Source organism: Solanum pennellii, chromosome 4 (assembly GCF_001406875.1).
Source record: "Solanum pennellii chromosome 4, SPENNV200".
NCBI lineage: Eukaryota > Viridiplantae > Streptophyta > Magnoliopsida > Solanales > Solanaceae > Solanum > Solanum pennellii.
Genome location: NC_028640.1, coordinates 49,974,653 through 49,987,493, shown reverse-complemented (window position 1 = coordinate 49,987,493; position 12,841 = coordinate 49,974,653). Strand labels below are relative to the sequence as shown.

The following is a 12,841-nucleotide window of genomic DNA, read 5'->3' as shown; positions in this document are numbered from 1 at the left end:
CCAACACAGTGTTTCTGTCCCTTCTTCATTCAAGTGTTTATGGAAGTATGCTTGTTATCTTCATCTAATGGGTATCTCTTCCACCAACACCTTGCGTTCTTTTCATTGATGCACTTCATTTGATCGAGGTCTCAGGCTTATCTCCACCACACCTTCTTGAGCTTGTACAACTTCTTATATCTACCTTTATCCCCTAGTTCCACATACATACGTTCGAAAGTTGTCATCTTGATCATCACAACCGCTAACTTAACCTCATTTTTTGTCGCCTAATACTTCTGCTCCTCGTCGTTGCACTCCACCAACTATATAAGCAGTCTTCTTTGCTTTCACTTTTCCTTGAACTTCTCCATTTCACCACCAAAATTATTTTTTGGTTTCGAAGAAAATTAATAAGGGTGATAACATTTCATTTTAAGAACCTCAATAATATCAAAGTACAATCAAAAGATGTAATTTATCACGAGGTGAAAGGATCAAAATAGTCCCTCTTCTTTGGGTTAAGCTCAAAATAATTTTTGACTTTTCACATAGAACACTAATAGCCATTGTTTGCAATATTACTACATTTTTGGTCCTACTCCAAAATTTACCTATTTTTTTGCATTGATTTTATCCATAACCTATGTATGGGATGTTATATAGTCATTTTATATATTTAGTAGAAATAACAACTCCATATCAAAGAATGTGAGAAGAAATACACTTTGTTTTGTTTAGTAGAAATCGTACTGCAGGTAAAGTCGAGAGGTTCATCACGATAATTTCACGAGAAATAATACAATTTTTCCTTTTCCTACAAATTCATATGTTAAGATGTTCTTAGTTTAGCTGCAGTAATATTTCTCGTGAACAGAAAAATATGTTTTTCTAATCATTTCTCTCAGATAAAGTTATTATTTCTATTAAATATATTAAAAAACGATTGAACATTCCTTATATAAAATTTTTGACAAACTAATGTTAAAAAATAGGCAAAATTTTAGGAGAGGACCAAAAGTGCACCAATATTGCAAATATGAGGGACTATTAATGATCCTTGTGAAATTCAAGGATCACTTTGATTCTTAACCCAAAGATGAGGGACTATTTTGAGCCTTTCCTCTTTTATCACGATAGAAAACTTGCAGTCGTTGAGATTTACCATTAAATGAAACCTAAATCATTTCCTAATCTACGGTTAATATAATTTTAGACAGATGAAGAATAACTGAATTAGCACAACAGCTGTGAAGCTTAAATTACAACAAACTATTTTCAACAAGTCTCAAAATATTTTCTTTACATTTTCTAAATCCAATAGATTCGTCCAATTTCTTTCTGCCTTTTAGTCATCTTCATCAGCAACACAAGCTGCACGAGAGACGCAATTATCAGATAACAAAGATATAGTAGCACAACATTAAGATGCAAATGGGAAATAATTGTTTTTAAGGCAAGAATAATAAAAACAAAGAAAAATGCTACTACAATAGGCAGAAAACAGTTGAAAGATTTAGAATTCAAGATATATCTAATATAAATTGTTTACTATTTTATCATACAAACGTTTACAGCATAAAGTAGAAAATATCATTTCGTAAGATGAGAAAACTGACAAAAACGCAGAGATTAAGATTAAGCCACTTCAGGAATTCTTCCCTGAAAAGCCTATTAGTGTTAAGAATAAAGAAAATTAATCTAGTAAACTATATCACTGCATTCTTCAGACCATTGACATGCTAAAAGATACGACACATACACAAAATTGAGGTGACTTCGTACGACTTGAATAATTTTAAACTAATAACCCTTTTGTCTAGATATTCTGAAAGAAGATAATAGAGAACCAGAAAGAAGAGAATATGTACACGTAGAGATGCCTACAAAAGGATTGCGAGGAAATATCCTTGAAGTACCATAAGTCAAGCACCCAGCAGGGACAACATGACACATAATAAAAGTAAAATATATGAACAAACAAGAAACAAGTATGCTTGTTCTTTATACCACATGCAGTGAACATGGATTGTCACCACGGATAAAGACGAGACTGTATTCGAAACATTCAACCAGACTTTAGCCCGTACACTTCAAGAACATTCAAGATTACTTTGGTGCTAAAACTTAAAATATATGTAAATATTTCCAGAAAGTTTGATTGTAAGGTAATCAAGAAAAATCTCAAGAGAAGCTAACCCCCGGCTCCCTCAGAGGGCAACTATCTCAAGTGTTCGCACCACTCTCCATCTCTACTAAACATGTCACCCTCCCAGTACCTAAAGCCACCCCTGTAGACTCTCATTACCACATTTTATTTCTTCTCATCCTCCTTCATGACCTAATTCAATGCCACTCGCACAGCTCGCCTGTGGGCCATACTACCCTCATATCCCATGAAGCACCCAAAAGCCTGCTGCAACTGCTAATGGTTCTCTAATAAGTTTTGGCACATCCTAGTCATCATTGCAGAACAGCTATAGCATGTATTTACAGTGGCAGACCTAAGTTTTTGCACAAGCAAGTTCTGTTTGAGACGTTGTTAGTCGACCTTACAGACAGAATGGGAAGCCGCAAGTTGGATTTGCCTGTTGCGTTCTTTTTTTTCCTTTACACTGTGAAGACACTTCGAAGTTGATTCTTTGTTAAACTTTAAAGAAATTGGCAAAACTTTGAAGTTCTTTTTCAATTCATTACTTTTACAAATTATGTTACGAATATATCTAATTAATTTTTTAAAAAAATATTTTTATGTCTTAAACAGTTATTTAAATTGAACAAAAATCTATTTAACCATCTTAGAAATATATTAAACTCTTAAAATTTTAAGAATATATAAACATTTTTACTATATCTATAAATAACAAATTAAAGTTATCATAACAACCAGAAGATAGCAGAACATAAAAAGTAATAAAGTAAACTACTAAAAATTATGAAAGAAGAGCGTGAAAATTAAGCTAGAAATTTCAAACTATACGCAATACAGTTTCAACAAAAACTAACTTAGGATTAATTAAGAAACTATAAGTAATTTCAACAAATATACTTGCATATATAAGTAAATGTAATGAAAGTGAGTAACACAATTCCCTTTATTGAAAGATCCAATTTTGAAGTTAAAAGACTTCAGAATACACTTTTTTGGAATTGAGTAAGAAAACAAATTTGAAATAAAATAGATAGATGTATAAAACTAAACAAGGTTAGCTGTGGAGATGTTGTTGAGTGTAAATATTGGTTACTGTTTGCACAGTCAACTGCAATCACAGAGATTAAAAATCATAACTGAGGGGGCTACAGAGTTACCACCACATGTTGAATTTAACGCTAGCTCTTTGTTAAGTAATGATTCACATGACAATGCTTTGTCAAGAGGATTAACTAATAAAAAAATATGTACATAATTTGCTTTTTAAGCATTAAATAAACTAAAATAATATTAAACAATTTCAACCAAGTGGATTCATGTGAACCTTTTTGGGGACACATGCTCCTAAACAGATCCCTTATATCGTCAATCACCAGTATCATCAAAACAAGACTAAAACTGATTGTAAAACTCTCGATTAGATCCTCTCCCTCACACTTCATCACTTTTGATCTCAAATCCACCAGAAAGTTTCCGACTGTAGAGCACAACAAATAATCACATCGAAACGATATCAAAGTATTTGAATAGGACCACCAAAACTATATCAAATTTTGAATAAATACCCTGCCATTAAAACAGCATGATCATTGCTAGAGCTCCAAAGAGAAGGAAACAAAAACTGGGATCATATTTGCCTACTGCACTATAGGTTCTAGCAAAAGCTACTATAATTTTGTAATGACTTTTGTTTCTTTACAGTGTCAATCCTAATAATATTACTTATTCTGGCTTGACAATTTGCAGTGTCTCCCTTTTGTCTGTGTTTCAATGATATACTCCTTGCTCATTCTGTACTAAGGAATTTGGTTTTCCTGGAAGGAACTTCCTACAGTAGCTCTACATAATTTGAGCTCAATGATAAATGAGCTTATAAAGTACAAAACTTGTGTGGTTGTGCCTCTAGAGATAGTATATGGTAGTTCGCTCATCTATTTCAACTTGCTGTTGAAAGGTTAAACAGGATCCTACTGCAGCTTTTGCAACTTTAATTCTTATTTCTGATTATGTGAACATTGATTTGTATGCTACAAGTGGAACTCACGCCATAGAGAGCAAATATAAGTGAAAGCAATGTCTAGCAGCAGGTATATTCCCTAATCTTCGGAAATCAACTACACATAAATGCAAACATATACACATTATTTTCTTTTCTTTTGGGCCTGTACTACAAAGCTTCATGGATAGCACTTGTAAAGGTGGGCGTCCTGACTCAGTATATTGAGGCACAACCATACAAGGTTGATTTCTAGTCCAGAATGATGCTCTTCCCTTGAGTGAAGGACTTTACCACATTTTGAACTGAAAACTTATATGATTAAACTTAAGTAAATGAGGCCCTTGTAAAGTACACAATACCACAGAATCCCAATGTATGCTTAACATTAGAAGGGGAGAAGATTTATAGATTTGAACGGTCAAGAAATGAATGATAAACCCAACCTTTGATAAACAATAGTATCTTTAGATAAAATTGACTTGGATTTACTTCCCTGCTTTCTGCATATATGGTTCTAACTCAAAATTGTGTAGTAGTTGCTTAGCTTACTTGAAACACCCCCATTTTCTTAGACTAGGTGAGCTTTTCACTTGTTTAGAGGAAATTAGGCATGAGAAATCTTCCATGGACAGGTTTACAACGATGCAATGGGGATGGAAATGGGCAAACTATCCGAGAATAATAATTCAGAAAGGATCCATGTGGGAATAAATTTGATTGCATAAGTTTGGTTACTAAGTGCCTCTCAGAAACTGTTACAGCTTCAAATCTATTTTCTGTTTTACTTTGTTGGTACAACACATATGCCTTAAATCTTTAATTTAGCAGCGCACCAGATAACTCCTCAAATCAAATGAATTGATTGAAATCTGGGTAATTGGGAATTGTTATAAAAACCGAAAGGAAAATCCAAACAAAGAAAGCATGAACCCAGAAACAAAAAGTACCTCCACAGCAGAAACAACAGTAGCAGCAAGAAAGGATCATGAGGAATTCTCTACAAAACAGCTCAAATTTTTCTCTAGTACCGTTATTAGAACTGGTGGTTGGCTCATCCAAAAGCTTCTGATCGTTGTCACGTTGCTTCTGACTGTTCATTCTATGGAGATTCCATTCAAGATTCTTCAAGTAACCCAATTTGAAAGAATCCCTTAATCTCATAGTTGGCCATAGATGCATCTCTCTCTCTTTCGATTATCGCTATCACAATAAGGGTGGGTATTTATCTACTCATATTTCTTTAAGCTAAAACACTCACATTTCTCTATATTATTTAAATAAATATAAATTTCTAATTATTTACAAGTATGATGTTTTTCAAATAGTCAAACACCAGAAATTAAAATAATCATCACATTGAATTCAACCAAATCTATTATTAGGTTTCTTTAATTAAAACTATACGTTCGATAGATTTTTATGTTATAAAATATTAATAAAAGTAATTCATAAAATTATAATTATTTAATAAGAAAGATATATTATACGTAAATAATTTTTTACTTAATTTGCTAACATGAACAAGTGTCTGTAAATATTTTAATATAAGATTTAAATTAAAAATAACTGTATATGTTATTTATTATAATTAATTGAGATGAATCGATTTCAAAAAAAATCCCGACAAATTGGAGAATAACACTTTTATCATATGATTGGTTTTTTTCATTATTTGTTTATTTCCACAAATTACTTTCTCAATTAGCTTTGAAGTATATATATTTTCTTCTTCAATTTTATTTGTAACATTCATCCATTTAAAAATTAATAATTAATATAACTATTTTTTTCACTAAGATACTTCTATTAATTAATATTTAATTTTGAAAATAATTTTTTAAAATGAGTAATTAAAATTAAAAATAAAATTTAAGAAAATTATTGTCGTCACTTTGCATTTAAAATAACATTAAAATAAAATCCCATCTTTTAGTAATGAATATATAAAATTAACACAAAATAATATTTTATTTATGCCCAAAACATAAAAATAGCGTGCTTTCATTCACCAAACAAATTTAAAAATACAATATAAAGATTGGAACATTAAAAACAAATGGGACCCTTCCGATATTCAGCTTCCATAGGTGTATGTTTTGTAACTAGGCGGTAAAAAGATGAGTTTTTTTTGGAGCTTTTGATGGAGTCCAATTAATAAGCATAAAAGATAATTATGCTAAGAACTTTATCTAATAAAACCTTGTGAAGACTTAAATATCCTCAAACTTTTATTTAATACCCAAAAACTGACATGTTGAAAGTTAGAAACTCTCTCTTCTATATTATACTAGGTAGAGATGGCCCCATACAAGTACGTGTCCAACATTAAACAAATTTTCTGAGCTAAATGCATAAAATAAGTTCCTGGCTACTTTATTTACATTGAATGTGTATCATTTATGTAGTGGTACATTTTTATCGCTTATCACCCTGGCAAAAAGTACCTGTGAAAAAAGAGAGAAATATATAGGTTCAAAGTTGAAAACTTAGTTAAACATATATAATTAGAGAAACCTCAAGAATAAAAGAGCACAAAGTAGCCTAATTCAAATGATGAAATCTCAAATATTTAGTAAATGTAGAAGGGTCTTTGTACACAAGTAACACAAGTCCTTTGTACACAATAATACAGATTATAGATCACCTAGCATAGTGCAGCATATGTACAAAATCTTGAAGGAAAATTATTTTCATATCCTACATATCAATGAACACAACAAAATAATAACCTCTGTGTTGCAGCTTTATACATATGGTTTGATAGTGTGGCTTATAGTAAATCAACCAGTATGCTGAACAATATATACCAACCATCCAAACAGTATGCAGACAAAACAAGAGAAGGCACCCTTTACTATTACAAGTGAAATTTACAGTCAATAGAGCAAAATCTGATGAAACATCATGATGACATGGAAAAACTATATGATAAATAATAAATAAAGCTCTTTTGGTTAGTGTTATAGAGGAAAACAATTCATACTATCAAAATATACAAAAGCCATAAAGGATCAGTGAAGCTCAACATGACAAAGGATTCACACATGACATATATATTTAAATATATCCCCTGCTTATCCTAGTTATTAAGTCTAGCTAATTTTTTACTTCCTTTTCAATTTATTTGTCTTATTTTCTTTTAGTTTGCTTAAAAAATAATCACTTTTTTCTATTTAGCAATTCTTATGTCCAACATTCTGTCAGACATGTTAGGTGCATTATACACATCTTTAGTTTGTGACTACAAGATTTAAAAATTATGTATCGTGTCAAGTCAAACTAAGACAAACAATTAAAATGGAGGTAACAAATTTAAAAAATTCAAAAAGAAATTAGTGAAGAGAAAGTACTATACTGGTGCAGACATGTTTATCCCAAAGCAGAAAGACATTTTTGGCTTAAAACATATCTGCATAACTTCAATTTTTACGACACCCAAATCTATACAACAAGATTTACAAAAGTTCAGAGCCTAATTTCTAGACATGTTGGTAAATTATGCTTATCTATTGAGAACAATATTCTTACCACAAACAATAGAGTCACTACTTTAGCAATTAATTAAGATATTTGATAATAAAATTACAAAGAAAAGAGAAAAGAATGAAAATAAACTCTCAGTACAAAATTCAACAGGAATGATACACACAGCAAGCAGCAAGACAACAAATTGTTGTTACACGAGGTACGACTAAAGTCAAGTGAAAGCATACCTTATGCCAAGGGTGTGCTGTGATTTGTGGAAACCTAAAATCAGTATAGTTTGGATTCATACAGCGAATTTCGTCCCTTGTCGGTGTTCCAAGTACCTATAAGATTAAGCAAATGACACAAGAATCAGTAAGCTATAGAAGTCTAGATCACTGCAAACCTGCTACAATATTTGCATCAGTAAACAAGAATTTATCACACAGCACCTTGATTATCTCAACAAGCTGGTCCACAACATTTTCTCCAGGGAACAATGGCTGCAAGAAGATTGCAAAAATTGGTTAGAAACTGGAAAAGTGCACCAAAAAAGTCCGCAGAGATTTCATGGACAGTACGTAAGCTATAGAATTCTAGATCACCACAAACCTGGCCAAGAAGAAGCTCAGCAAGGATACAGCCAGCTGACCAGATATCAATTGAAGTAGTATACTCTGTTGCACCAAATATGAGTTCAGGAGCCCGATAAAACCGCGAGCAGATGTATGAGATGTTTGCTTCTCCTTTAACCTGAAAATATATGGTACTTCCATAAATATAAGAACCAACCACAACCTTAAAATCGAGTAATTCTCACACAAAGGAAGCTTTTTGAAATGACATAGTCTACACCATAAGCTTGCAATAGTCAAAATTAAGATAATGAGTTCACAGTCATGGGAAGTGGAAACCTATTGCTTTCTTTTTTAAAGTCACTGAAAAGGTGAAAACCCCATCAAAGGTATTCATGGCATGATTATAAATTTCCACATGTCTGTCCTCCCAATAAAAAAGAAAAAAAATTACATTATGAATTTTTCAGTTCATGGGATATGCTAAGGGAGGTAACTTTTTTTGAGAAAGTATGCTAAGGGAGATAACTTAGAATTATAGAACTTCACCATGGTTAAATAGCAAACATCAACTAACTCCAACATGGTCAGACTCAACTTATATAAAACACAACACCTGAAAGTGGCAACAAGATCAACAAACAGGTGACTACAGAATCTGACCAATCACAAAATCATGGCTAACAGGATCTTATCCTAAGAGAATTACCATGGCCTCAGAAATATTTCAACAATAAGTATTTAACTACATGTGTTATCTGGTATTCAATAACAAATGTACGAAGAAGTCAAAATATCCTGGACATCTAGAAAGGATCAATTTACAGTTGACACAAACATTAATAAAAAAAAATGAGGCCAAAAGACCCGCCTACTAAGTCAGAATTATTACTGACCAAGTTTGAATTAAAAACAGTGAACACATCTCAGGAAGATAGGGATCAAATCCATAATCTTTAGTACGAAAATGATAATAGCCACATAAACTCTTATGATTAACACTTACCAGCACTTTCGCGCTTCCAAAATCGCAAATCTTTACTTGGTGAGTAAGAGGGTCTACCTGTGACAGCAAACAATGACATAAGGGGAAAAAAGCCATAATTTGCTATGCAAAATTAGCAGCTTGAAAGATGCATTACCAAAACATTCTAAGGCTTCAAGTCCCTGTGGCATACGCCAGCAACAGTATGCATGTAAGCCAGCCCTCTAAATACCTGACCACGTCTAAATCTTAGTATGGCTCAAAGCTTAGGGAACAATAATACCACTTTGGATTGTTCAAACTAAGGAAACAAAAAATACCACTCAGGAAAGCACTTCACTCACTTGATAGGTGTAAAGCTTAACATAGATGAGTGGCATTCTCTGGTTCATATTGCTATAATGCTTTAGCACTCTATACATAGTTTCTGGAACATATTCCATGACTAAATTGAGAAAAAGTTCATTTGTACTCGTAGTTGAATAGAAGAAGTGCTTTAGGCAAACAACATTTGTGTGATCCATAGTTTGTCTGACTTTCTGTAGGTAACTCTATCTAATTCACTCTCTTTCTTCTCGCTCGTATCGTATACTTTTTCTTGTTCAAAGTGTATCCGCACTGATGAAGTGGTCCACGCATGTTGAAGATAGTTGTTATAAATTAATAGAACCTAAATGCGATACAACAACATACAAAACATACATGGAGTTAGGAACAAGATGGCTAGTTTTAATATCTCATCCTTTTTTTTCTTTTCTAAAATGCTCCCTTGAAATGTTGGTGGCCATTGATAACGCCAAGCTAACCAAAAAGTTGATTCGCTAGGAATCGAATTTGTTCTGAATTTTTTCCCCTTTAATTGCACCAAAAATCCATATGAACAGAAAGAAGGCCAAATTAATTACTGCATGTGACAAAAAAACATTGAAACGCAACACTGGTGAATGAAAAAATGAAACAACAAAACTTCTCCTAAGCAAAAGCAAAAATAGAACATCAACAACAAACTCAAAATAAAAAAAAATTACAAGTATGAAGAGACCCAGATCGAATTAATGAACAAAACAATGTGAAAATAACAACACACCAGCCAGAAAGAGATGGGAGAAATCAAAAACTGATATTTGTTAATATAAAAAAGTGGAAAAATCAAAACATCACAGCAGACTTAAATCTATTTTTTTCTCAAGATTATCAAACTGAGCCAAAAATAAATTTTAATTGTTCATTACCTGAACGAATATTCAGATCTTTGAGTAGACGACGGAAGAAACTTCCTAGATAAAGAAGAGGAACAATCGTTCACTAACAAGAAGGAACTGATGGACAGACAACAACAATGGAATAAGTGAAGATGAAGGGACACGTAAACAATGATGTGTCCATTCAAGACACCTCCACAGAAACACTAAGCTATGTGAAAAGACAAATATACCCTCAAATTTGAAATAAAAGACATTAACTACACATGTTGAAACAAGCCATTTCTATTATATATATATTTATATATATATATACACACACACACACACACACACACAAACCGACACAACCTACGTTCTCTTCTTTCAGACGCAAAGAACAGCAGACGCATCAGTCCGGCAAAATCGGAAAAAAGCTACGACCTATGACCTATCAGCATCAGTAGCGATTCCGAATGGCGGAGCACTTTTCCGGATCATCCTACAAGGCTGCACAATGTGCTTTTACTTTAGCCTCGAGAAGGAGCAGGTGGATTCAAATAATTCAATGGTTTTGCTCAAATCGTCCAAGCTTTCCCTATAAATGGGCCTTATCTCCTCATAGATCTCAAGGAGAAAAGTTGGATATGAGATAATTTTAACAGAAAATTATTTATTTTTTAGATTGAAAAGATGAAAATCTAGTGCTTGTTTTTATTTGTATTGATTCGCTTCTTCCCCGAGTTAAGCTTAATGGTGTAAAAGCTTCAGTGCTAGTCTCCCTCCCTGCTTCTGAAAAGGTAATTCCCTCTCATTTAGTTTCTCCTGTTCTGTTTGAATGTTTCAGCGTTATAGCTTAATTTTCCTATAGTTTTTTTTGAAGTGTGGTTAAATCTTACTCAGATTCATGTCTTGATTCTAATCCTAAATTAAGCTTTAAGAAGATAAAATTTTATTGTTTATGATTATTATGATTGAGAAGTGTTGCTCAGTGTTATAGTAGCCCAAAGATAATAAGCCTTCATCAATTTCCATTTGAATTACTATGTTTTACTAATGATGAGCTATTAGTTGAGTTATATGTTTGGATTGATTTCTTTATTTATTTTTGAATCAACGGATTAAATTTTCATACCGAACGGTCGAGTTGACTCGTCCCTAACATTCATGAACCCTATTGTTCTGTTTACATAGTTGTTTAAGTTGCAATGTACAATGTTTTCTTTGTTTTAGATGCATATATAATGAAATCCGTAGGTGCATGATTCTGTTATTTACCATAAAGATGAGCAACTCAGTTGAATAAATGTTGGTGTTTCCTTTTCGTCGGATGTTTTTGTAGACAATAAAATTTGCGTCAAGAAAACAATAATCAAGAACGGAAAATTATAGCAACAATCGATTTTATTATTACAAATGCGAGTGTTACAATCTCTATGATTTCTTTGAATTTGACTTTTCAAATGTACATTCAAGGGCTTTAAAACTTGTTCTTGAATCTCTAATGAACTTGAACTTTATCTTGATCTTAACTTTTATTTGAATTCAAGAGCTTCGAGCTTGTTCTTGAATCTCGATGGTCTTGATTTTGATCGTTCTTGAACTTGAATTCTTAAACCTATAGCTTTGTAGAGAATTAAATGGCGTTTGTACCATGGATTTTCTCTAGCTTCTTGTTTAGAATTTTCTGTCTCTTTTTTGAATTATGAGGATCCCTATTTATAGTTTTAGAATAGAGAGTTGCGATTGGAATAGGATTCTATTCGACCAATCAGATTTAAGTGACATGATATATGGACTTTATGGAGCGGANTAGTTTAGCTTTAAAATATTTGAGATAATTTCAGAGAGTTCCCTCCAGGTTTTGCTCTATAACACTCACCTCCTCTATGATTTACAATATTACGTATACCTCCCTTATTTTCATTTACTTGTAGCCATTATTTAAATCAATTTAAAAAAATATAAATTAATTTAAATTTGACAATTTTAACCTTCTTTATATTAATTTGTTCATATTAATAAATATTATATAAAAAAAACTCATTTAACAAAAGTTTAAAAATAAATTAGCACAAATATGTATTTTTTTATTCAACAAAGATCAAAGTCTTCATTCAAGCTGACCCACCATTTTCACCGAATATTAACTCTTCATCTTCATTCAGCTTTATCAATTCACGTAGATTTTTTTCCGATAATAACCCATCATTTTCCGGCAACAATTTATTCAAATAGAAAATAAAAGTGAACTCCCCAAGAGAGAAATTCAATTAGAACAATCCGATTTTGTTTTAGTTAAACATTTTCACGAGCGAAGAAGAAACATGATCCAACGAATAGAGATAAATCATTGAAAATTAGATTTAAATTTTCATATTTAAGGGTAAAATTATCAAATCTAAATTAATTTATATTAATTTTAAATAGGTTTAAAGAATGATTATAAGTAAATTGAAATAAGGGAGGTAGACGTAATATCGTAAATCACAGGGGAGGTGAGTG

The 12,841-nt window shown here is 32.0% G+C and overlaps 1 protein-coding gene and 1 pseudogene across 1 annotated transcript; both read right to left on the bottom strand.

The window, feature by feature from the left end:
- Positions 1–1,115: 1,115 nt before the first annotated feature.
- Positions 1,116–5,379, bottom strand: LOC107016097. The gene is made up of 2 exons (XM_015216580.2): positions 5,078–5,379; positions 1,116–1,353 (listed from the first exon to the last, which is right to left on the bottom strand). Exons 1-2 carry the CDS (start codon positions 5,307–5,309, stop codon positions 1,328–1,330), a joined length of 258 nt encoding a protein of 85 aa, XP_015072066.1. The 5' UTR covers positions 5,310–5,379; the 3' UTR covers positions 1,116–1,327.
- Positions 5,380–7,759: 2,380 nt separating this feature from the next.
- Positions 7,760–9,697, bottom strand: LOC107017112 (annotated as a pseudogene).
- Between the last annotated feature and the right edge of the window lie 3,144 nt (positions 9,698–12,841).